The sequence below is a fragment of the Staurois parvus genome, unplaced genomic scaffold (genome assembly GCF_062004578.1).
Source record: "Staurois parvus isolate SC_StPar_1 unplaced genomic scaffold, SC_StPar_1.0 ptg000202l, whole genome shotgun sequence".
Classification (NCBI taxonomy): domain Eukaryota; kingdom Metazoa; phylum Chordata; class Amphibia; order Anura; family Ranidae; genus Staurois; species Staurois parvus.
The window spans coordinates 2,011,722-2,038,422 of record NW_028317998.1 but is presented as its reverse complement, the minus strand read 5'-3'; the positions used below and the strand labels follow the sequence as shown (position 1 = coordinate 2,038,422).

At 40.7% G+C, this 26,701-nt stretch overlaps 1 protein-coding gene across 6 annotated transcripts in view; it reads right to left on the bottom strand.

Annotated features, from left to right (window-relative positions):
- ACSL4 (acyl-CoA synthetase long chain family member 4) overlaps positions 1-26,701 on the bottom strand; it is a 72,156-nt gene that overhangs the window by 29,248 nt on the left and 16,207 nt on the right. The window contains exons 1-4 of one of the 6 annotated variants that reach the window (XM_089678272.1): positions 15,084-15,231; positions 8,000-8,037; positions 2,726-3,266; positions 904-1,081 (exon numbers count right to left, since the gene is read on the bottom strand). In XM_089678272.1, coding sequence (XP_089534398.1) covers positions 904-1,081; positions 2,726-3,076 — 529 coding nt within the window. In that variant the 5' untranslated portion in view covers positions 3,077-3,266; positions 8,000-8,037; positions 15,084-15,231. Of the gene's footprint in view, positions 1-903; positions 1,082-2,725; positions 3,267-7,999; positions 8,038-15,083; positions 15,232-26,701 lie in introns of those variants that run through there. The other 5 variants (XM_089678277.1, XM_089678275.1, XM_089678271.1 and 2 more) reach the window with 5 other exon arrangements.

The following is a 26,701-nucleotide window of genomic DNA, read 5'->3' as shown; positions in this document are numbered from 1 at the left end:
TCATACAAAGGTGTGTCTACAGAGATCTGTGGCCATAGCGCCAGCATAACTATAGTAGCTTATTACAGCATATTAAAGAAGGAAAAAAAAAAAGCTGAAGTTAAACCTGCTTATAAATTTTGCCTTCTTTGGTTCCTCCCATCCCCCATCGTTGTGCTAATGACATTTGTCAATAGAACCTTTCCATTTTCTTTATATACCTTATTTTAGGCCCAGTGATACCATCACTAGGTCTTTGTGCTTCTCTATGCAAAGCAGGGAGACTATGGTTGTGTGGAAGGGACCAGCGGCATCGTCAGCACTCTTGATGCAAAGAAGTGGGCTGGCTCTTGAAAGAAGCTATGCAAATATCAAACGTTTGAGGATGGGAAAAAAAGTGTGCATTCCTAGGCAGCCTGCTCTAGGCAACGTCCACATGTGAGAATTGAAAGAACTGAAATCAAAATGATAAACAGATGCAGGGCAAGGACAATCAGGCTGGGAGGAATGGCTTAGATAATTTGGGATGTCTTCCTACCAAGAAATGTAGCAGGTTCTACCAGACTTGCAGTAGCTTCTAATGCATGCTGTGAGAAACTCACAGTGTGCAATGAAACCAGAGTAAGCAATTTCAGTACTGGAAAAGTGCCTATACAACTGCGTAGGAATGAAGGTAAGCCTGGGGTTCAGCTTTGCATCTGCAGCATATTCTGGCACCCACGTAACTGACCCAATCAAGAAAAACAGTCTCAACTACATCTCAGCAGTAAGCTGCATCCATTGGTATATTATCCAGTACCATTAAAAATTTCTGCATCCAAACTGGGCTATTGAACTCTGTATAGTGCTCTTTCCTTTATTAGAGATTTGCTTGTACCTGAGTTTTAGCTGTGTTACACAAATCATGTGCGGTGTGCTACTTACATGGGAAATTATATCTAAAGCATGCTTGAGCAGTTATCATCCATTCGGCTCTAGTTTCACAGAAAATGGCAACCGTGCTTCGTGGCTTCAGGCCCAGCGCAGCCAATCCACTTCCAAAATGGCTGACTCGGGTATTCACTTCTTCATAATTTAACCATTTATATTCCCCTAAAATAAGCTGTAAAACAAAATTATGGTGTTAAAGATTGCACGGTTTATCATAAATGCACCATATTAAAAGCACTAATATAAAGTACTGTACAAAGGTTTTAGGCAGGTGTGAATAAATGATGCACAATAAGAATGCATTCAAAAATATATATTTTAAATAATTTATCAATTTACAAAATGAAAAGTGAGCGAACAGAAGAAAAATCTAAATCAAATATTTGGTGTGACTACCCTTTGGCCTCAAAACAGCATCAATACTTACACTTGCACAAAGTCAGGGATTTGGTAGGATTAGAGTCAGGTATATGAATAACCAATTATACCAAGCAGGTGCCAATAACTATCAATTTCATATGTAGGTTGAAATATAGTAATTACTTAAAACAGCTGTTTAGGAGGCTTAAAACTGGGTGAGGAACAGCCAAACTCTGCTACTAAGGCGAAGCTGTAGAAGACAGTTTCATTTCACAGGTCATACACCATGGCAAGACTGAGCACAGCAACAAGACACAAGGTAGTTATACTGTGTCAGCAAGTTCTCTCCCAGGTAAAGATTTCAAAACAGACTGGGGTTTCAAGATGTGCTGTCAAGCTCTTTTGAACAAGCACAAAGAGAAAAAACTTGGCCAAAAGTGGTCTTCATGAAAGAATTGCAGCGATAAGGAGTGTCTGCAGGCAACAGTGAAGCATGGTGGAAGTTCATTGAAAGTTTGGGGCCGATTTCTGCAAATGGAGTTGAAGATCAATGATGTCCTCAATGCTGAGAAATAAAGGCAGAAACTTATCCATTATGCCATATCATCAGGGAGGCATGTGGTTGGCCCCAAATTTTTTCTGCAGCAGGACAACGACCCCAAACATACAGCCAATGTCATTAAGAACCATCTTCAGCGTAAAGAACAAGTGCTGGAAATGATGGTTTGGCCCCCACAGAGTCTGTCTTGGATTACAAGGAGACAAAGATCTGAGGCAGCCTATGTCCACAGATCTGTGGTTAGTTCACCAAGATGTTTGAAAAAAACCTACCTGACTAGTTCTTTCAAAAACTGTGTGCAAGTGTACCTAGAAGAATTGATGCGGTTTTGAGGCAAAAGGTAGTCACATCAAATATTGATTGTTTGGATTTCTTTTCTGTTCATTTACTTGATAAACAATTAACACTTCTATTTCTGAAAGCATTCTTAATTTAAAGCATATTTTTTCACACCTGCCTAAAAACTTTTGCACAATAGTGTATAAGTAATCTGTCACAACAATGATTTTTGTATTTAAGGCTGAAAAGTGATAAAGTGGTGCAATGCAAAATCAAAATGTTGTGATCGTGAAAACTTAAAAACTGAATACAAAAGGCAAGACCATATAGACTTTTTTTTTTTAAAAAAGACCTCTTGTTGATGGGAAGACAGTTTTTGACACGTTCTGAATACCTATACAGTAGGCAAAACGCTCATTGTGATCTTGTTTAGAAGCAAATTCCAGATGCCGGATTTATTGTACATACACAAAATAAATTGTCACTTGTATCTTCAAGAGACAGATAACATACAGTATTTTCTTATGTTGCAATTAGTGCTGTTGACATTTTGGGGCCACCACATAATTAGGACATTTAAGAAAAAAAAAAAAAAAAACCACAGTTAAGGAGAACTACCTTCTTGAAGACTTTGCCATTTGGTTGCTTCTCGTTTTCCTCACTCAGCAGCTCTCGTGTGCCCAGACAGTCTTTCGTGCCAAACTTGGCCGCAGCATGTTGAAAAAGTTTGTCTAGAGTGTCTGCTCCTGGAATGTCTATGGTGGCCAGTGAATCAAAGTGGCTGACAGCCCGATAAGGGCTTCCGGGTACATCCGAGACAGGTTTAGCTTTTATCCTTTTCGCCATAGCCTTTCTCTTCTTTGCGTTGGTGAGAAAATACCATGGTAGAAATGTAAGAGTGCTGTACACAAACATTAACAGGTAGACAGGCAGCAAGACAAAGGTGTACACTTCTGCTTTAAGCTTCATGGTGAGGGTATTAAAGTACTGGCGCTGTGCTTTTCTCAAAAGAATATTCTTTGGGCTCTTAAGGCAGCCGTGTAAAGCAGGGGCAGCAGTTGTTACCCAAGGCAACAGTACAAGAACAAAAGCATTACGTATCACTGTGCATGAACAGTAAGACTACTGTTAACCTTTGGAAGCCAAGGATTGTGAGACTCTGCAGCCAGCCAGAAAGCAGAAAAGAAGAGGGAAGAAGTTAGTAAACCAGCAAGTGAAACCTCGGTGTCCATTAAAACATATAAACAGAAGAGGTGAGGGATGCCAACATAACCAGGATATGCTCCTATAAAACTAGCAGCAGCTGTCTCTGCAGCAATGCTTTGCCCATATTTACACTTGATGGTGCTGTCCCACTTCCCATTTGTTTCTTTAGAAGCTCCTGTAAATAGTGGGAGGAGGTAAAGAAGATGAAGCCAGACTTTCAGAGAAGGGACAAATATTGACAAAATTGCCAAATATTTATTCTAAATTCCAACTTAAATGCAGAAATTTAAAACTCAAGTTTAACCAATGTGGTGCCTTAAGTAACCCATATACAGGTGAAGCATATCTCGTTTCCATTTGGTCATCCATGGTGACTAATTCAGCTAGAAAAACAGATCTTTGACCTTAAACTCAACAAGGCCAATAAAGTGTACAGTCAACAATCTCATCCTCTGACCTAGCCAGTTTAGATCTATGTATAAACTAGTGGAATTTTGTTAGAACATTTTCATTTTAAGAACATTCTCTCTGAATTTTCTCTTCATTGTGGTCAAAAACAAAGGTCACTTTGACCCCAGTAACAAAGTAAAAATAAAGTAGCAGAATAAAAAACATTCTTCTCAAATGATTTTAGAACAGTGAATGTGGTTTTCCATTCAGGTTAAAGTCAATGTACTACAAAAGCTAATGTTAAAAGCAAGTGAAATTTGTCTAGTCGAATGTACTGAACATTTGTACAAAATGTTTATTTTAGCAGGGACCAGCTGAGATTTCAACCACGTACGGGCAGGCTGAATGTAGCCAAGTTGATCGATTCATTTGGGTACAACCAGCCTGTCGGATTTTACATGCGATTATTGCTAGCGGCTATTATAATCGCTAGCAGTAATACCGGTGTTCTCCTGGTTGCAACTGCACCCCCGCCCCCAGCCGGGAGAACTCAATGGATCCATATCTGCAGGAAAGAAAACTTGCTCCATCTATGGCTGGCTTAATGGTGTACAGCCAGCTTATGCCTTAAAGGTTGTGCTCTAATCACTGGGCAATTATCTGTACAAAAGATCTAAAACAACCTCCCTTTGCAGACAATCCTTACACAGATGCCTTCAAGTGTTTTTGCACACAGGGGTTAGAATCTATTCCTAACAAAAAATGTATCATGAAAAAAATTGTTAAAATCTCAGTTAAAAAAAAACGCTCTGCGGTTAACATGCATTTCCCTTAGTAAAGGTAGTAATATACAATGGAAGTTGTTAGAAGCCTTCCTCATACTTTTGGTACATGAACAAACCAAGGTAAGGTCTGCCTACAGTTGCTTTGCTCCTGTATTGACAGGGTTAATAGGCCACTCCTGTGCATGCATGTGAACTAATCCCACACTGGATAGCAGATGTAGTTTTTCCCCATAGTGTGTAAATATGTCCTGTCTCTTCCTTGCAGATGTTTACTTGTGATTCACTCCCACGTCTGGACAAATCTCCAGTACTTTTGACCACAGAAAGTGGTGATACATTTTACAGAAATCTACACGTATATAAGCAGGCTTCGCTAATGGGATAAAAAGGGACAAAGTGAGCCATGGGGTCGAAACAGACTTCATTGTTCACTGAGCAACCATCCAACTTTCAGAATGACTTCTTGCTCACAATGTAAATCAAAAGCTATGATTAACAATGTATAAGAACCTCATTAGCTGAAAACTGTGTAGTCGGAGTTCAGTATTCTCAATACAAAACGATGAGTATGCCAAATACATCAATCCATTGGATCAACTATTTGTGAGTCAGAACCAGAGGAAGTCCGAATCAAACATTGACTGACCTTAAAGCCCCAAAGTCAGTTGGATCATATGGAGGGCTCTCACATTTGTACCTCTTATAGGTCCTCTGCATAGACGTTTTCATAAAGACTACATTATACTATATCTAAGAATTAAATGCACCACACTGGTTATAAAAAAAAGAAAAAAAAGAAAAAAAAGAAAAAAAAAAAAAGAGGATTTGGTTTTCCCACCACCACATGGAACAAAAAAAAACCCCACAGATTAACTAATGAGGCACAAACAAAAAGTTCAAGGCATACAGATACACTCCTGGTAGGTAGCAAATAATGTGTGTTGCAACAAGAAAAAAAAACACAACAACATTATGGTCTGGTTATGCTAGTCATCCCAATACATAAATTAAAAAAGAAACTTTAAAAAAAATTAAAAAAAAAAACACACACAAAAGCTAAAAAACACAACACCACCAAAAGCACACGAAGGGCTGGAATCCCACCCAGTTAGGACAGAGGTCAGTCAGCAAAGGATAGCTAGTGGATTAGTAGAAGCTCAACACCCATAGTGACCATGCATTACATCTGAACTAAGCCTGTTAAATGCAAGCCATACCTCGGAATATAAACAAACACTCTACTACATGGGGTTTCATATCTTCAAATATCAGTCTCATAATTACTACAAATGCACGACTGTCTATATGGGATACAGCTACATGGAATAACTGCAAAACAACCTAGTTTGCTGCAACTGTCTGTGATAGCTGAAGAAACAAACATGCAGCCCATGTACCAACTGATAAATATTCTTCTACTTACAAAAAACACTAAAGTAGTATGTAAACCCAAGATTTAACATTCCTCATATGTGCCTGCTGTACCATGCACTTGTCTGAAAAATGATCCTTCTCTCTTTGTATGAATCCTTGGTGTTCCTGCCACTCCCTCTGCTTTCCTATTAAAAAACTGACCAGACTGGTCAGTTCTCTAGCTATGCTGGGAACTCCATGTGCTCTCCTCCAATGATCAGACTTGTCTGGTCAGTTCTCTAGCTATGCTGGGAACTTACTGTGCTCTCCTCCAATGATCAGACTTGTCCTGACACAACCCCCCTGCACAGTTTTTCACTGGGAAGTTAAGTGTACTGCTATTTCACCTTCTCCAGCTCTCTGTTCTTGGCTGCATAAGGAGCTAAGAGGGTCAGAAATAAGCTGACAATTCACCTTGCCAACATCCACGAAAAAACAAAAATATTAGTATTATAGATTGCACACAAGTGGATATTAAAGGCAATCATGAGTTAATTATGGGTATTGATGACTTATTTTTTAAAAAGCAGGCTTTATAATCAAACACCCTCAATTTCACCCATTCTTACAGAGACCCTGCCCTGGAACAAAATGAAGTCAGTGAAATCTGGAATCCCTACTTTCATGCTTGCTATTGCTTAACCTAGTGCCTGAGTAAATACATGTGCAGCTGCAAAGGGGTTGGCTTTAACACCCACATGAGTCCCCAAGTGGCCCATGTTTCTATGCTGAGAGTGTACTCACTGCATGCTCTCAGCACAGAGACCGAGCTGTCAAAGACAGCTCTCGGTGGTCCTGCTAACAGATAGCCAGCAGGAACAGCTCCCGAAACATGTAACAGCCATTTATAGTGGTCATATGATTGCCAATCATTCCCTTCCCCTGGGCATACAGAATATTAAAAGGGATGCCAGGATTGGATAGGATGGGGTTAATGAATTATGTAGTGAAGTAAGACTAGGGATGACCAGCCTGATGGCTGCTTCTTTAAAACAAGCTAGAAATTGCAACACTGATAATTTTTATCCCGACAGGACATGTTTCGTTTTCCTTTATTCTGGCGTTCATAGTGCATTGTTCTGTTAAGAGCTTTTTTAGTGTTATTTGGTTTTTAAAAAGATAAATGCCTATGCTGCATAGAGCATTGTATGAAAAGGCAACTCATAGAACAAAGGCAGTGCAAAGTGCAGTGACCCATACCCAGCAGCAGTTTAGAACTAGTACAACAGTGTACAGTAATATGATCAGTGATCAGCCACCATAGATTACTGAACTTTGCAAACAGTTTGTAAAAAAACACCTAGATACATGGTCATTTCACAACACTGCTATAGGACGAAATCCCAAAGCACAGCAAGAAAAACCTGTTGTAATGTAAGAAACCCCATTATTATTTCAGCTGTTTGTCTTTTATCCTATAAAGATGTCAAACTTCTTTAAAACAGATGACAAACACTACAGCAGTCTTTCTCAAACTGTTACCATGGTGTAATCCTTGGAAACAGCCCTCAGGTCACAAGAAACCCCCACAAAAAAAAAAAAATGTATACTACAGTTTACAGTTCATTAGTGTAATCAGTAGGTTGCTGTTTAAATAGAAATCAAGAAGAGAATGTACCGTCCAAATCTTTGACAATTCTACGCAGTAATAATCATGAAATGAGATCTACTGGGCAAAACATTAGTGGGGGCTCTCCCATGAGTGGGAGACCAAGCAGACGTCAGGTACCAAGAGGAGCTTACCATATGCCAGGGAAGTGTGTGTATGGGTGCCATTTTGCTGTAAGCAAATAAAAAATGACCAGAAACAAACATTACAATATGTAGTGCCCTATACATTGGTGGTCAGTGTATGTAGATCAATTTGCCTCTGTTCTCTCCTCAAGGAACCCCTGAAGCAACATTTGGAGGAACCCTTGGGTTACACCCAACACTGGTTGAGAAAGACTGCCTTACAGAAATAGAAGAGGAGTCTTATACCGCATTATAGTTGGAAAATAGAAACAGCGCATTTCACAATGTTTACGTTCACATGCGTGGCACTATGATCAAATTATGAAAGTGATAGCTCAGATATAGAATAAAGTAATATACTTACTGAACTGTCAGTACAAAATCTTCAGATTGCAACAGATTCTGTAGTTTAAAAGGGGGAAAAGAAAAAAAAAAAAAAAAAAAAACCACAGACATTAGAACTGTATGAAAAGTCACACAACATACCCACAGACATCTATAAAAGTAAACACAAATCACTTTATTGAATGAATGTTTAGTATTTACAATGTCAGGTCAGTCAGTCCCGACAATGTTATCTTTACAAATATTTGATATCAAAAGTAAATAACACTATCAGGTAATATTTAACTCCCTGGCTGTAGTGCATAGACCTCTATTATCGCTGCAGTGTGACAGCGCAGCTCATTAGAAGAGAAAATAAACTCTTGCACGGTCTCATACATAGTTGTCTTTTTTGCCCATGTGGTTCCCACCGGACATTTTCAGGTTTATAAGGGGTGAGTCCCACAACCTATAGTATATCTGTCAGGGCTATAACCTAAAGATCCTGGATATAAAAAAAGCTTTTAATAATTTATGCATTGTATCCCCTTTTAAAAATGTAAAGCACACCAGTGACAAAAAATGGTCCAATTAATGTTCCCTTTCGTTTATTTGCAATGAGCCCTTCCCGTGTGTAAAATGTGCACAACAGGCAATAAGGCCCTCCACTCCCACCCAAACATGGGCAGAAAACCGCTAAGGGAGGTTGAAGTGCTTGCATTTGTGTACTTTAAACTGCAAAAATATAAAACAGCTTGATTAAATGCAAAGGATAAACGATTACCTAAACATCGGATTGCTTATTAGGTCTGGACAAATGGGAATACATGACAAATGAAAAACACGTTCATTTCAATGGCAGCCATTCCAATCAATGTGACTCACCTAGCAATCACTTTTAAAAAGGCTCCTACACTAGTCTGATGCAACTTAAGGGCTCGTTCACACTTGACTGTTTTACCAACGCTTGCCAAACGCCCCTATAGCGTTTTGCAAGCGTTGGTTCGGTGTTTGCGGAGCATTTAACACTCCACAAACGCCGCATGCGCGGTTTAACGGACGTTGCTAGGCATTTGCCGAGCGTTAAAAACGCACCACAAACGCCTATAATGAAGTTTAAATGGTGTTACCGCTCCGCAAACGCGACGCAACCGCACACGCCGGGCGTTTGCGGAGCAGCACCATAGACTAGAATAGGAGGCTTCAACGCCTCCTGACTCGACCAGAGGCGTCCGTTTTGCAGCGACGCAATGCTAACGCTCCCGTTAGAACAGCACCATGTGCTGCAATGTGCAGAATTGTCCGAGGCGTTTGGGAAGCGGTAAAAACGCTTCCCAAACGCCTCTCTGCCGCCTGCACACAACGCTAGTGTGAACGTAGCCTAAGAGTCCCATAGACTAATTGCTCATGAAAGTACCAAGCAAGTTGCAGGACAATGGGGTCGCAGCAGTGTGAACTGAGTCTTACTGAATGGCATTTAATTTGCTATAGCTCTGTGCATCTTACAATTGCCAAGTTTTGTTTTTTTTTTTTTATCAAAACTACTTAATTTGCTTTTTTTAAAAAAAAATCAGTGCAGATTTACAGTACCTGCTTTTCTATTACATAAAAATGTGACACGCAAAAAAAAAAAAAAAAAAAAAAAAAAAAAAAAAAAAAAAAACTTTCTTCCTTGTCTGGATGGACTGGGGAAGGGTTAGAGCTCCTATGAGCTTGCTACCCAAGCATCCATTAGAGAGATTTACCCTTACCTCCTGTACTGCTGACATTTTGCCAAACAATGAGAGGGGAATGTTCAATTTTTTTGTTTTTGTCTGCATCCCTGTCAGATGTTTCCTCACATCTTACCTGATAAAACCATAGTCACCAGGACAAAAAGCAAGAGTAAATCTGCCAAACAGGAGAGCAGTTAAAACGCCATTTTATTTGGACTTCATATACACTTGAAATGTCTACATGCATGCACTTCGGTGATTTGCTTCAATGGTCCACCAGAATCCCACGTGATAGGGCGACAACACAAGAGCTCAATTATGAGACAGGGACAAAACATTTTGACCCTACAACAGGAGGGGCCTGTAAAGACCTTCATTGAAGGTTCACCAGATATTTCAATACAACTTGCAGGCTTAAAGCCTAACTCCAGGTTTCATTTAACTTTAAATAGGTCATTTGGCCCAAACGGGTACAAATCAAACCATTTCCCTTCAGCAATACATGTGCGTCAGTACTGTATAAACTGTATGTAGCATCAGCTACATACAGAATACAGTGCTGTGTTCAGGCAGTACAGGTACTTCCAGTTCCATTCCCTAAAGACTTCCTCTGATTAGCGGAAGTGGAGACTGACGTTGTCAACCCACCTCAGCCAATTAGAGGCAGCCTAGTATTCATTCATAAAATACACTGAGTGTTCTTTGTTCCAGGAACGAGAAGTCCCTGTACTGCTGCCAGCACAGTTCTGTATATTGTATGCAGCTCATGCTACAGTTTAAACAGCGCTGATAGCAGGCACATGTAAAAGTGAAGGCAATGGTTTGGAAACGATTGGTCCAAACAAACTAAAGTTAAATTAAACCTTGAGTTAGGCTTATAAATACAGAAAATGATTTTTGGAATTACACCAACATATTTAAGGTTTGTATGAAATTTTTGTGATTGGATTTACATACACTATATTTTTCCAACAAGTCAGTAGTGCAAGGGGATTACTGATTGGATAAGAATTGAACTTGTTGTATTGATTATTATACAGGATTTATATAGCGCTAACAGTTTGCACAGCGCTTTACAATATAAGGGAGACAGTACAATTACAATATTTCAGTACAGAAGGAACAGGAGGGCCCTGCTTGTGGAGCTTACAATCTAAAAGAAGGGGGAGGAGATAGCTGCGGGGGATGATCTGGTGGAGGTGATTCAAGTACAGTTCTTAGATGGAGGTGGGGTAGGCTTCCCTGAATAAGGAAGTTTGCAAAGATCGCCTAAAGGCAGACAGGGTGGGGGCTGATCAGCCATACTGTGGTAGGGAGTTCCAGAGGATGGGAGAGGCTCAGGAGAAGTCCTGGAGGCAAGCGTGGGAGGAGGTGGTGATGAGGGAGCTAGAGAGGAAGATGTTTTGGGAGGAGCAGAGCTCCCCCTCATCCCAACTCTGTCAAGGGACCATTAGGGAAAGCCTTCAGGCATATGAATGATCCACAATCTGTTTATATGGCTGAATTGAGAGAACTTTTTTTGCAGCTATAATTTCCTTTAGAGGTTTAATTTGATGTTGCACATTTTGTAAAATCATCATACGTCTATGGGTAGCCTTATGTTTTAAACAGACCACAAACTAGGATAGCCCTATCAAGGATGCACTAGTATGATCTGTCTATCCTTGACAGGGGCCTATCGGAAAAAGACACTGGTCAGAATGAAAGCTCTGAATACCCCAAGGTTAGGTAAGGGCCAAGGACCTGTACAATGAAATCTAAACACAGATGATTCAATTGCGAGCCAACATATTCTCTACGCTTCCTCATGTTATGTTTTCCTCTGTGCAAGGTCAAGTTCTAAAAAAAACGTTCCAAAAGTGCACCCAATAGGTTCAATACAGCATTACCAAAAAGGGAAAATGCTATCCATATAGTGCCATAAAAACTATAGCAACTGCATTTCAAGAAAAAAAAAAAAAAAACACCACAATAAAAAGCCACACAACAGCTGTCCAAGCCTTCTAGCTTCCTACCCTTTTCCTCAAGAAGTATTTTAACTTGGATCAAGTGGAACCAGTCATATTTGCATTCTCAAGAGGGGTGTCATCCTGAGCCTTTTTTCACTACTTGGTGGTTCAGAGGGGGAATATACACCATAGCAGCAAAATAAGACTGCAACAGAAGCTCCCATTATTTCCAAAAGACTACCTTTGAGACTTGGTGCAAGGCAAATTTGGGGTATAGCTAAAAAAGGAGAATCTGGGGTACAAAGCATCAGGAGAGAAATCAAAGTTATGAAGAAAATTGGGCATGAGCCTTGAATCATGTCAAAGGAGGTACTCTGCTTATCCAGGGTTCCAGCCTGGACCCCTCCCACCATACTCTGAGGACTGCTAAATCACAACAAGATTCTGATTGGGCTCACTGTAGATGACACCATCCCTGCTCATAGCTCTCCTGATGCCCGCTACCCAGTAAGTGTCCTAAGCAGTGGCTTGGATGGCCAGGTTTTCCGTTTCTCCTGGGTAATATGCCTCAGACAACTTGATTTTTTGTAAATTCAGTTTTATTCTTTAACGTTATGAAAAAGGTGTTTGTATTTCATATTTAAAAGCACAAAACAGAGTGCACTGGATTGTGCAGATAAAAGACATGAGGTCTGAAATACAGATAAAGTGAAACAACACAAACACACACGTTTGCCTTATGAAATTTTTAGGGCATCAAATTTTGACTTCAGTGCACATCGCTGGATTGAGAGGGGGCTGGGAGAATGCTGCACAGATAAGGCTTTTTACCTTCAGGCATAGAATGTGTGATAGTAAAACAACCTCGAGCCTTTACAAACACTTTATCCTCCAAGTTTTACCATGTGTTTAAAAGGTGTAGGTTGTTTGTTTTTTTTTTGTTTGAACAGAAACTACTATACCTCTTTTTATTGAATTTTATGGTGTATAAAACCCAATATGGTATGAGAATAGGTCTTTCATGCGCCAGCTACACATAGAAATTTGAACACTCTAGTTGTGCAAGTAGTCTTGCTTATGCTTACGTAGGTAATGTGGTAAGCTTATGTAGACACCAGGCATCAGCGTATCTTGTTCAAAGCAAGTGTCATAAGGTTTTTTTAACCACTTCCCGATTGGTAAATGTCCTTGGATCTCATCTGCTATACCAGGATGCTGCTTACAGGCATTATCCCAGTATCTTTTTTCAGCCAGCGATTCTCTGTTTTGTAAAAGCCATCCTAGCGGCTGATTAGCTGTTTGATTACCTTTACAGGCAGCGGGAGGGGACATATCCCCTTTCCATGCCTCTCCAGTGTGATCGGGGAACCCAGTATCAATACGGCGGTGACACCAGGTTAACAAGGAGCTGGCCATGGACCTGAAGGTCCCAGGCCATATCTATGGTCCTGGGAGCCCAGAAGCATTTTTTTCTGGAAAGCAGAGATCAATGGGATCCCCCCCCCCCCCCCAAGGTTTGCAGGGTAGAGGCGATATCTGGGGTCTTATTAACCCCAGATGTCTCCGTAAAGAAGACCTGTCATGCCTGATTTCTATCACAAGGGAAGTTTATATTTCTTGTGATAGGAATAAAAAAAAAAGTGAAGGAAAAAAAAAAAAAAAAAAAACCACTCCACACATTAAAAAGCACAGCAACAAGATAAAAAAAAAAAAATGTAAGCCCCCCTCCCCCGTGTTCACACATAGGGGGCATAGGCAGATCATGCCCGCATATGTAAACAGTGTTCGTACCATACGCGAGGTATTGCCATGAACAAATGTTATAGCAAGAGCAATAAATTCTAGCACTAGACCTAGCACTTTTACAAAAAAAATTGTGTTATAGATAGTGTTATTTTGCATTAAAAGTCATTAAATTGTGTAAATTTAAAAAAAAAAAAAAAAAACCAACACCTACCATTTTATTCTTTAGTGACTAAATATGTTTAATGTTAGGGAGTTCTGAGTAATTTTCTAGCAAACAAATAAGGATTTTTACATAGGAGAGAAATGTTAGAAGTGGCCTGGGCTGGAAGTGGTTAACATGTCAATAACTTGTAATATACACACACACTATTATATTTTATATACACACTATATTATATTTTATACACACACACACACACACACACACACACACACACACACACACACACTATACTATATTTTGTACACACAATAATATACAATAATGCAAAACCTAAAACAAGTCAGAAACCAGTGAGCCTTGACTGTCAGTGAAAGTTAGTCTCCTAATATGAAAACAAAAAAAAGGTATACAGTTTTTCCCATAGTTGATTATATATCCAAGATGCAGATCAGAACTGAGCTCCCAGAAAATTCTAAGTCCTCAAAGTGTCTATTGTTTGCATATGTTAATTGTGGACAGTGCTAGCATTTTAAAAAGAACACAGCAGTCTACCCATATTTCCTTTTCTTTCTACAGTAATTGCAGTTTGGGGATTAGTGGAAAGAAAAAAAAAAAAGAAAAAAAAAATTTTGAACAGTTCCAGACATATTTCTGTACAATTTTGTTATTTATTCTGTACATTTTTGGCCTCAGTCTGAGCCTGTCTACATCAGGCTGAAATATGCAGCAGCTCACCGGCTGTGTTGAACTACAAAAGTCAGTATGCCTCACATGCCTACATAGATTTGATGCATATAAAACAGAATATATCCAAGTTGGTTAAATTGTATTCTAACCACACACTGGGCAATTATATTCTTTACTGTTGACAACAATATCAATTAGCTCTTGGACCATCTCAGATAAAAAAAAAAATTAAAAAAAAAATTGCAGACTATATGAAGAGACCAGAGCCTACAGAATGCATGCTTGTGTTGTAAACCGAGTTTTCTTTAAATCACATTAGTGTTTATATTCCGCAAAAATACTTTATAGTGAGTAAATTAAAAAGCTATATAAAAAAAAAAAAAAAACCCCCACACCAAAAAAATGGCAAGGTCAGTTATGCAATGAGGTTTCACTTTCCTGAGAGAGGAAGACAACAGATTTACCAAAAGTAGAGCAGGTTGGTGACTAGATATAGCTGTCCCTGTGAGAGGATCCAGAAAATAGCAGGTCGGTGTTGAAAGCGCAGATTTTTTTCTGAGGGTTTGCTATTAGGCGAACCGTAGTCAAGGCAACATAGAAGGAGCTATAGGTTACAGTGATATTTTTGTTGACCGTAATATACGAGAGTCTTCCCAACAGGAATTTGTTCAAATGTAGCAATAAAAATCAGACTGCTTCCAGCAACTTGCACACATTTCAGAACAAAGTCCTGCCTGATTCTCAGATATAAAAGTTAGCTTTACTACTCCTCATCCAGGAGTAACTACTGATGACCAATAATCACACCACAAAATTCTTCGGTTTTCTGAAGCGTGCAGCAAAATGTAAATAAAGTCTACTCACCGAGCTGAAGCTACAAAGTCTGAGCCTGACGGAGAAATGAACAGACTTATAAGGGAAGGGGGCCTGTCCACATGCGAAGAACGTAAGGGAAAAATGTTTAAAGCAACATTACCACAATTAGGTGAAAGGCCAATAGCAGACAGGAGAGTGCAGGGAAATGATTCACTTGCTCACACAGTTTTGAGAAGTGTTTATTTCCTGTGACGTCAAGTGTATGGAGGAGCAGTTATTACCAGTCACAGACTATCCGTACAGCCACTGGGTGAACAGGAACTGTTTTAATAGTCATCCGTATTTAGAAACATTTCCAGGTTGTTGGGCAATCAATGAACAAACCAGAGAATGTGCATAAAAAGTAAAAAAAAAAAAATAGCAAAGCGCTATTTAGGTATGGTTAGAAAGAAAGCCCACACCCAAAACCTTTGAAATCCAGTATTAGGATAAAGTTTAGACATAGTCTGCATGAATCAGAAGGGATACAGTTTATAATAGCGTGTGACTAATATCAACTTTGATCCATTTACTTTCGTCGGAACACATCACAGGAGCAACAAAATGGGTTCCTTTGTTGTGAAGACATAAGGGCTTGTTTAAACCAACCTGCATGCTAAACACGCTGTACCACTAGCCCCTCCCTCTTAGATTGTAAGCTCCAAGGAGCAGGGCCCTCCTATCCCTCTTGTATTGAACTGTATTGTCTCCCGTTATATTGTAAAGCGCTGAGCAAACTGTTGGCACTATATAAATCCTGTATAATAAGAACAACAGGTGTATGTGGTATAGGGGCAGTGAGGAGTGCGGTGACCAGAGAATGCATTGAAATGATACAAACAGGTTTTCTATTTTTTTCCCCCATTATGCAGCACCCCGCACTAAAGCAAGCAAATTAGTGCAGCTTCTATCCATTACTAACCTCTTACAGTTCTGATAATCAGACTAAAAAATCATAAATATACACAACTTGACAAAAGAATCATGTGCACAGTAGTGAATATATAAAGTCCCATATATCTTGAGGTTGCTTTACTCTTTCACCACTTTACCTTCATAAGGCATAAAACAGGGTTCCTCCACCAACACACAAATTGTGCTCTCACCCGGAGATTTCTGACCTCACATTATACAATGCTTAGATCTTACATTATACACCACACTTGTGTCCTTTATAAAGGGACTAAATAGAATGAGGATTGCCTTGTTGGCACTCCTCCCACAGCAGGCTTTAGATCTTGGATCTTCTCTTCCCAACAATTCATTAAAAAAAAAAAAAAAAAAACGGAATAGGCAGAAATATAAACTTTAAACACTTTATTAAAATAAAAATTGGCACTCATGTTTTTGGTGCTCGATCACTCCAGATACATACAGCATAACAGCAATACACTTCCTCCATTATCCTTACTCTGATTCATGTTGCGTCGTGATGTCAGCTGGCCCCTCCCCCTGAGGTAAAAAAGCTCCAGGTGAGAGCACAAATTGTGTGTTTGTGGAGGAACCCTGTTTTATGCCTTATGAAGGTAAAGTGGTGAAAGAGTAAAGCATCATCAAGATATATGGGACTTTATATATTCACTACTGTGCACATGATTCTTTTGTCAAGTTGTGTATATTTAGGAATGATTATCAGAACTATAAGAGGTGGTTCTTAATAGGAAGGCACTGCACTAATTTGCTCCTTTTAGTTTTGAGGCACACTGAGTATGTGAAGGGTGTACGCGACTTTAATTGGAGAGTTTTTCATATTGATTTGTAATTATTATAATTTTTTTGGTTGCTCGCGGGATCTTCATACACATTTATGCAACACCCCACAACCTTAATGTGGTGTGAGCAGGCCCATAAAACATATCAAGCCCTAAGTTACCAATTGCCAATGTCTTGTTGAGTAAAGCATCAAAGTTACATCCAAGCACACATTTCTCCCCCCCCCCCAAAAAAAAGAAATAAATATTTGATGCCCCCCCCCACATATAAACACGTACAAATGTTAAAGCACACGCTGGGGCACCTACGCATGAAAACATGGATTGCGATACACGTTATATTGCCGCACACACCAGAATGAGAGCAATAATTCTAGAATGAGACCTCCTCCATAACACTATATTGATGACCTACAAGGGGCTTTAAAAGTGTCACCTACAGAAAATATGGGGTACTGAAGTTCGTCGCCATTTCACAAGCGCATGAAAATTTAAAGGTTTAATGTCTTGGGTATCTATTTACTTGGTGCAACCTCGTATTTTGTATTTACATTTTTTTTTGTAATTTATTGCTTTTTCTGTGCCCTAAAATTACCATATTTTTCGCTCCATAAGACGCACTTTTTCCCCCCAAAAAAGGGGGGAAAATGCCAGTGCGTCTTATGGAGCGAATGTAAAGCGGCCAGTCGGGTATTTCTGCCGCCACCATGTAAGAATATCGGACCGGCCGCTCAGCTCTTCTCTCCTGCAGGACCTTACCTGTTCCTCGCTCCAGTCTTCCCACGGCGCCTTCTGTGACAGCGGGGTGCCCACTGCGCATGCGCGAGAAGTGCTGCGCTTTGTGAATGGTCTGGTGTCTTCTGGGACACATGACAGGTCCCAGAAGGCTGCGGGCCATTCACAAAGCGTAGCACTTTGTGCGCATGCGCAGTGGGCACCCGGCTGTCACAGAAACCGCCGCTGGAAGAAGAAAGGACAACTCCGCGGAAGTGGGAGCGGGTACCTGTCAAATTCAGGTACCTGCTCCCCCTCTCTCCCCAAAGGTCCGCAGTCTCTGGCCATCCCCTGCACTGTGTCCGCAGTCTCTGGCCATCCCCTGCACTGTGTCCGCAGTCTCTGGTCATCCCCTGTACTGTGAAAAAAATACGGTAACTTGTATTATCAAAGTGAAATTTTGCAGTAATATCATGCGACACAAAAAAAATTGGTACTACCGCTATTTTATTCTTTCGGGTATCTGCTTTTATAAAACATATGTTTGGGGGTTTTGTGTAATCTTCAGGCCTAAAATTATTTTATAAATGTGTGCAAAAAAAAAAAAAAAAAACCACAAAAATGGCTGTGGCATCAAAAGGGATAAAGGATAAGCCAGACAAACCCCTTTCCTGACTAGCACCCAATCGGTTTTCATTATACTGCAAGGTGTCTCCCTTCTCTGCTAGTCCCTGGGTGCGGTGCTGGAGAGAGGCAGGGAGGGGAGGGGAGACAAACATCGCAATGTTAAAATGACATGTTGAAGTCACAATAACAACCCTTTAGATTTTTAAAAGCCCCTGACATTCCTAAAAGCACCTCAGATTTAAAAAAGGTTTTGGATCAAATTTATTTTTTTTATCTGGACAAGAAGATTGCCATGAGGGACAAGTAGATTGGGGCACTGATTTAGTCCCTGGACAAGAAGTTTAAAAAAATTTCAACACCCATGTATGTAAACCCAACATTTCATATTCCTGGTATGTGCCTACTGTACCATGTAATTGTGTATCCTGTTCTGTTTGTATGGTTCCCTTGTGTGAAATCTCTGGTGTTACTGCCAGTCCTTTGCTTTCCTAATAAACCGACTACACTAGGCAGGAGAGCACAGTGTGGTCAGTTCTCTAGCTGTGTGTGCGAGAACTCAGCCTGCTCTCCTCCAATGATCAGAAATCTGCTGACAACCCCCCCCCCCCCCCCTTCCCACAGATATTCACTGGCATAACGTTTCTCCTTCCCCAGTTCTTAGGCAGCCGAGAACAGAGGTACAGTTGTGTTCAAAATAACAGCAGTGTGTTGAAAAAAAAGTGAATAAAGTGCAAAATCCTTCTAATAGCTTTTATTTCCATACACACAAATGCATTGGGAACACTACACATTCTATTCCAAATCAAAATATGAAGAAAAATACATATAAAATATTGTTCCTCTAAAAAAAAAAAAAAAAAAAAAATTGAAGAAAAGTGAATATTAAACTGTTCAAAAAAATAGCAGTGTTTGTATTCTTCTTTACAAACTCAAACATTCACTATATAAACTGAAAAATGTTTGAAGATTTTGCTTTCCTTTGAATCACTTAACTACTTGCCGACCGCAGATAGCCAAAATGACGGCTACACTGCGGCCGGCCAGTTCAGGGAGGGCGTCATATGATGTCCCCCCAGAACGCGCTCTCCTGCACGCCCCCGGGGGCGCACACCCGGTGATCTCCATGATCGCTGTGTCCTACGGACACAGCTGATCACGTGATGTGGTAAAAGGCCAATCACAGCGGCCTTTTACTACGTGATCAGCCATGTCCAATGACACGCTGATCACTGGGAAATGCAATTGCCGGTTCTCGGCTACACTTTCCTCACGCTGTCAGAGCGCGGGGAAATTACTGCCGAGAATCGGCAGTTGTCAGAGCAGGGATCGGCACTGACCAGTTCCACCCACCCGTGCCCAGCAGTGCGCCCACCTGTGCCACCCACCTGTGCCCAGAAGTGCCCACGCAATTGTCAAAGTGCGACAGCACTGAAAGCTGAAAATTGGCCTGGTAAAGAAGGGGGTATAAGTGCCCAGTAGGCAAGTGGTTAATTAATATTTAGTTGTATAAGCACTGTTTCTGAGAACTGCTGTACATCTGTGTTGCATGGAGTCAACCAATGTCTGGCACCTGTGATCAGGTATTCCAGCCCAGGATGATTGGACTACATTCCACAGTTCTTCTCTAATTCTTGGTTTTGCCTCAGAAACTGCATTTTTGATGTCACCCCACAAGTTTTCTATTGGATTAAGATCCGGGGATTGGGCTGGCCACTCCATAACGTCAATCTTGTTGGTCTGGAACCAAGATGTTGCACGTTTACTGGTGTGTTTGGGGTCATTGTCTTGTTGGAACACCCATTTCAAGGACATTTCCTCTTCAGCATAAGGCAGCATGACCTCTTCAAGTATTCTGATGTATTCAAACTGATCCATGATCCCTGGTATGCGATAAATAGGCCCAACACCGTAGTATGAGAAACATCCCCATATCATGATGCTTGCACCACCATGCTTCACTGTCTTCACAGTGTACTGTGGCTTGAATTCAGTGTTTGGGGGTCGGCCACTAGACCCAAAAAGAACAATCTTACTTTCATCAGTCCACAAAATGTTGCGCCATTTCTCTTTAGGCCAGTCAATGTGCCCTTAGGCAAATTGTAACCTCTTCAGCACGTCTTTTTTTCAACAGTGGGACTTTGCGGGGGCTTCTTGCAGATAGCTTGGCTTCACATAGGCGTCTTATAAAATTGTAACAGTACTCACAGGTAACTTTAGACCTTCTTTGATCTTCCTGGAGCTGATTGTTGGCTGAGTCCTTGCCATTTTGGCTATTCTATCTATTCGAATGGTAGTTTTTCATTTTCTTCCACGTCTTTCAGGTTTTGGTTGCCATTTTAAAGCATTTGCGATAATTTTAGCTGAGCAGCCTATCATTTTCTGCACTTTATATGGTTTCCCCTCTCCAATCAACTTTTTAATCAAGGTACGCTGTTCTTCTGAACAATGTCTGGAACGACACATTTTCCTCAGAATTTCAGAGAAATGCACTGTAACCAGCATGTACAACATTTGCTGCCTTCCTTCCTTAAATAAGGGCAATAATTGCCACCTGTTTTTCAAAGAATGAATGACCTCACTAATAGAACTCCACACTGCTATTATTTTGAACATGCCCCTTTCAATGAGTGATTCAATTACACAGAATCAGCAGCATGCATGTCATGACTGTTGGGTCTGTTGGATTTCTATTACTCTACTACACCTGCTAGTAAATTATTTGCCATGTAGAAATATCATTTCTACCAAAAACAGTGATTGATCAGGTTAGTGATGTCTGACTGCTATTATTTTGAACACAACTGTATGTGATCATTTATAAAAAAGAAAAAAACACAAACACTCTCAATCCCCTCCCCCCCTTTTTTTTTTTTCTTTATGTATACACGAATGTTTTGCCTTTCATTTCTACTTAAAACTGAATGGGTGAGGGCTTACATAAACTTTAAACAAAGCAGTATAGCATCACTTTGTTAATGAAAGTTGTTTGCCAAACTGATGCAGAAAAATATCGCAACATCCCAATGGACTATATACACACACATGTAAATCAAAGAACAGCAGCAAAACATACAACCAATATTTTGGAGGTACATCTTGAAATGTAACATTTATCATCAAGTGCATATATTTAAAAATAAATCATGGGCAGCACAGTGGCTAAATGGTTAGCACTTCCACCTGGCAGTACTAGGGCCGTTGGTTTGATTCCCAGCCACGGCACCTCCTGCCTGGAGTTTGCATGTTCTCCCTGTGCCTGCATGGGTTTCCTCCGGGTACTCCGGTTTCCTCCAACACTCCAAAGACATGCTGGTAGGTGAATTGGATCCTGTCTAAATTGTCCTAGTATGTGTCTGTATGAATGTAAGCTAGGGACCTTAGATTGTACACCCCTTGAGGGTTAGGGACTGATTTGAATGTATAATATATACAGTCAGGTCCATAAATATTGACAGCGACACAATTCTAACATTTTTGGCTCTATATACCACCACAATGGATTTGAAATGAAACAAACATGATGTGCTTTAACTGCAGACTGTCAGCTTTAATTTGAGGGTATTTACATCCAAATCTGGTGAACTGTGTAGGAATTACAACAGTTTGCATATGTGACTCCCACTTTTTAAGGGACCAAAAGTAATGGGACAGAATAATCATAAATCAAAACTTTCACTTTTTAATACTTGGTTGCAAATCCTTTGCAGTCAATTACAGCCTGAAGTCTGGAACGCATAGACATCACCAGACGCTGGGTTTCATCCCTGGTGATGCTCTGCCAGGCCTCTACTGCAACTGTCTTCAGTTCCTGCTTGTTCTTGGGGCATTTTCCCTTCAGTTTTGTCTTCAGCAAGTGAAATGCATGCTCAATCAGATTCAGGTCAGGTGATTGACTTGGCCATTGCATAACATTCCACTTCTTTCCCTTAAAAAAACTCTTTGGTTGCTTTTGCAGTATGCTTTGGGTCATTGTCCATCTGCACTGTGAAGCGGCGTCCAAAGAGTTCTGAAGCATTTGGCTGAATATGAGCAGATAATATTGCCCGAAAAACTTCAGAATTCATCCTGCTGCTTTTGTCAGCAGTCACATCATCAATAAATACAAGAGAACCAGTTCCATTGGCAGCCATACATGCCCACGCCATGACACTACCACCACCATGCTTCACTGATGAGGTGGTATGCTTAAGATCATGAGCAGTTCCTTTCCTTCTCCATACTCTTCTCTTCCCATCACTCTGGTACAAGTTGATCTTGGTCTCATCTGTCCATAGGATGTTGTTCCAGAACTGTGAAGGCTTTTTTAGATGTCGTTTGACAAACTCTAATCTGGCCTTCCTGTTTTTGAGGCTCACCAATGGTTTACATCTTGTGGTGAACCCTCTGTATTCACTCTGTTTTTTCAGCCTAATGATGGCTTGCTTCACTGATAGTGACAGCTCTTTGGATCTCATCTTCAGAGTTGACAGCAACAGATACCAAATGCAAATAGCACACTTGAAATGAACTCTGGACCTATTATCTGGTCATTGTAATTGGGATAATGAGGGAATAACACACACCTGGCCATGGAACGGCTGAGAAGCCAATTGTCCCATTACTTTTGGTCCCTTAACAAGTGGGAGGCACATATGTAAACTGTTGTAAATACCCTCAAATTAAAGCTGACAGTCTGCAGTTAAAGCACATCTTGTTCATTTCATATCCATTGTGGTGGTGTATAGAGCCAAAAATGTTAGAATTGTGTCAATGTCCCAATATTTATGGACCTGACTGTATATGTAAAGTGCTGAGTAAATTGACGGCGCTATACAACTACCTGAAATAAATAAGTCAAAAGTCACTTAGAGGATAATGGATGACTGAATGCACTTCATTTCTTCTGAAAACACTTTACACTGAGTCACCTCTTAAGCAACATGATTTCACAACAATAAAAATACATATATGCCAGAAGGCACAAGAAATGAGGCAACAGGTCAAGGCAAGACAGTCCAACAATTTCTAGTCAATAAAAAGGTTAACACAGTTCACAAAGTTATAAACGTAATACTTTTATTCTTCAGATAGCAAACATACTATTACTCTGCACTTGATAAATCCAATGGAATAAAAATACAATTTCTGACAATTAAATAGCAGTAGTACAGTGCTGCACCATGTTAGCCATTACTTAATTGCAGACGTTTTGGAGTTTAAGTGATACCCTTTGCTAAATTAAGTTCTCAAAGATGCAAGCTTTCAGGATAGTCCTAAAGCTTACTTTAATAACACAAGTTACCAGTAAATTGTATTAAAAAAAACAAAAAAAAAACAAAAAACACAACTATTTGGAGGGAAAATGGTTGAATTATTAGCCATTTACTTTATATCAAACCACCCAAAATTATTTCATTCAGCCTGGGTTCACATAGATGTGGTGCGGTATATCGCATGTGATTCACACAGGAACCGCACCGCATTCCTGTGCAAACCAAATGCAATTTGTGCGCTGTGCGATTGGAGCCATACATTTTGTATCGCTCTAATTGCATCCGCACCAAAAAGGTGCAGGACCCTTTTTTGGGTCCGCACTAGAATCGGATCACATGGGTATTCACACCTATGAGATCCGATTCTGCATATTGCAGTGCGTTTTGTGGACCGCTGTTGGGGTGTGGTTACCAAACCGCAGTGGTTCGCATGAACGGGGTGCGATTCTGATGTGGTGCGGAATTCACACAGAAAACGCTGCGAATTCCGCACCACATCAGTGTGAACCAGGGCTCAAAGTGAATATAAAAGTTTTATTAAAAATAATAAATATTGTTGTCCACTAGTTCCTTATTTTTTTGTTTGTTTGCCTGGTCACTGAACGTATATGGTGATACTTTTGTATAATCTGAAAATGTTATGTAAAAAAAATAAACAAACATTGTACATTAAGGCTCAGCTCACTATGCCGCAACTTGGGATCTGACTTTTGAGACCCCAAGTCACATGACATGTGAAATCCCATATTATTCTATGACAGCTGTCTTAACACTGATGAAAGTGATTCTAAAGGCTATACTTACCTGCTGTGTGCAGGGGTTTTGCACAGAGCAGCTCGGGTCCCCCGCCGGTGATCTTGGCCCCTCTATCCTGTCGGGTGTCCCCACAGGAAGCAGCTTGCTATGGGGTCTCAGCCAATGGAGGAGAGGGAATCCCAGGATAGACAAGACTGCAGTGCACATCGCTGGATCGAGAGGGAACTTAGGTGAGCATTAGTGGCGCGGAGAGGGGGATGCTGCACAGAGAAGGGTTTTTTTTACCTTTATGGATAGAATACATGAAGGTAAAAAACCATGAGCGTCTACGACCACTTGAAGTCACACCGACTTTAGAAAAGGTTCATGTACTGCTTTAGGAAACTTCTATCCAACTTGTGCCCATAGACTTTAAAGTGTTACTAAACCCACAACAGTAAATCAGTCTGTATATGCAGTAATCATGCTTGTTATATTCACTGTGGAACCTAAGGGGTTAATCCTCTGCATTGTGTAAAAACGCAGTTTGAGCTCAACGTCTCTGATCCTCCCCTTCTTCCAGTGTCTCCCCTTTTATCTTCTGATAAGACATAACGTGTGGAGTTACTTTGCACATGCTCAGTTTGGTGTGTATTGCTAGAGAGATTTTTTGTTTTGTTTTCCTTAGGAAAGTGCATGTGATCAGCACAGGGCCAATCAGCACTGTCCAGACAGAGGTCAGGGGTTCTGCATCCTCCTATGAATACACTGATAGAAGTCACAAGACTGCTCTGATGAGACAAGGTGTTTAGCAGTTTATATTTACTAAAATAATTGCACTTCCATGTTCTGTGTACTATGGGAGACCAGATATAGTGAATGCAGGGTCCTGGGTTTAGTAACTCTTTAATGGAAGTTACCTCCAAGCCGGATCCTCATCTGTATTGTTGCGATTTGGATCCAATATTACAGGAAGATTACCCAGGGAAAGTCGCACGACATGAAAGCTGTACTCAAGTTGCATCAAGTTGCCAGGAAATCGCCTGGCAAAGTCACACCGTAGGTCGCAGTAGCATAAACTGAGCAGTACCTGCTCTGCGTAATGGTTTTGCACAGAGGCCCAAACCTCCTTTTCTGGGGTCGGCCGCAAGTGATCTTGGCACCTCCTTTCAGAGGGCCCCAATGGAAAGCCGCTTACTATAGAGGCACTCCTAAGCCAGGCACACACAGCAAGGTTCAGCCATGCCCCTCCTCACAAGCCAATGGCTCCCACTGCTGTCTTAGAGCGAGAGCAAACAAAAGGGGGCAATGGGGCTGCTATTCCTGGGCACACGGAATGAGAACAGGCTCAGGTAAGTAATTGGGGGAGGCTGAGGAGGAGCTGAACATGGAAAGTTTCTTACCTTAAAGTGGAGCTCCACCCAAAAGGGGAAGTTCTGCTTTAAGTTTGTCCCCCGCTTCCCATTAAGTATTGGCACCTTTGGGGAGTGGGTACCCGAATTTGACAGGTACCCGCTCCTACTTCCACTGTGATTGCATAAGGCGATCGGAAATGGAAGTTGTCCCCCCCCCCCGTAGTCTTCTGGGACATGTGACAGGTCCCAGAAGACTACGGGGCCATTCAAAAAGAGCAGCGCTTCTCACGTATGCACAGTGGGCATCTGGCTGTGAAGCCGCAAGCTGTCATACCCGGGTACCCACACTGAAGATACAGGCGCCAGGGAGAGAATACAGTCGGTGAAAACAGCCGTGGTGAGGACACCGCTGGACCGAGGGACAGGTAAGTGACTATTTTAAAAGTTAGAAGTTTTTGTAGCTGCTGACTCTTTTGCAGCTAGAACTCCACTTTAATACAGATAATGCTTTAAAAAGGTAAAAAAAGAAAGAAGAAAAAAAAAAAAAAAAAAAAAACACAACAACACAACACCCTTCAGTCTTTAGAAACACTTTAAAGCTGTAATGTGGAGAACATCATTTTACATTTACAAATTATGGAGAAACACTTCCACAAAAGCACCCCCACTGAAGGATTTTCCCCATTTTCCTGTTCTTGTGACAACCCAAAATTTGTCACGGAAACTATTCTCAACAAGTGTGTTAGAAAATCCCAAAGAGTGAAGTTTCTTAGGGGGGCGCAGACAGCAATTAAAAAAAAAACAAAAAAACAAACCCAACACACACAAGTGTAAAATCCCTCTCCATTCTACCTAAAACTAAATATAGTTCTGGACTGGAGGAGGATTTCAAATAAAAGAGGCAGCAACACAAGGGACGCAACATAAGTTATGTCCCTTGTGCTGATTTTTCATTTAATTTGACTACACTTAGATTTTACGCATAATTTTCCATTAAGGTAATGAATGGAAAACTCTGTTCAGTACCATAATAGAAGCGTGATAGTTGTTCCATGACTTAAAAGTTAAAAATCAGCCAAGTGTCGGATTTGATATCATAACCTGGTTTAGAAAAATGAAAGCTGAAACCTGATGGGCTGCTTGCAGGCAACTCCTCCCAACTGCGAGCTTGTGATTTTTTAAAACTTGTTTTTGGTTGAGATACAGAAAGGACCCTCCTGACCCTATGATCC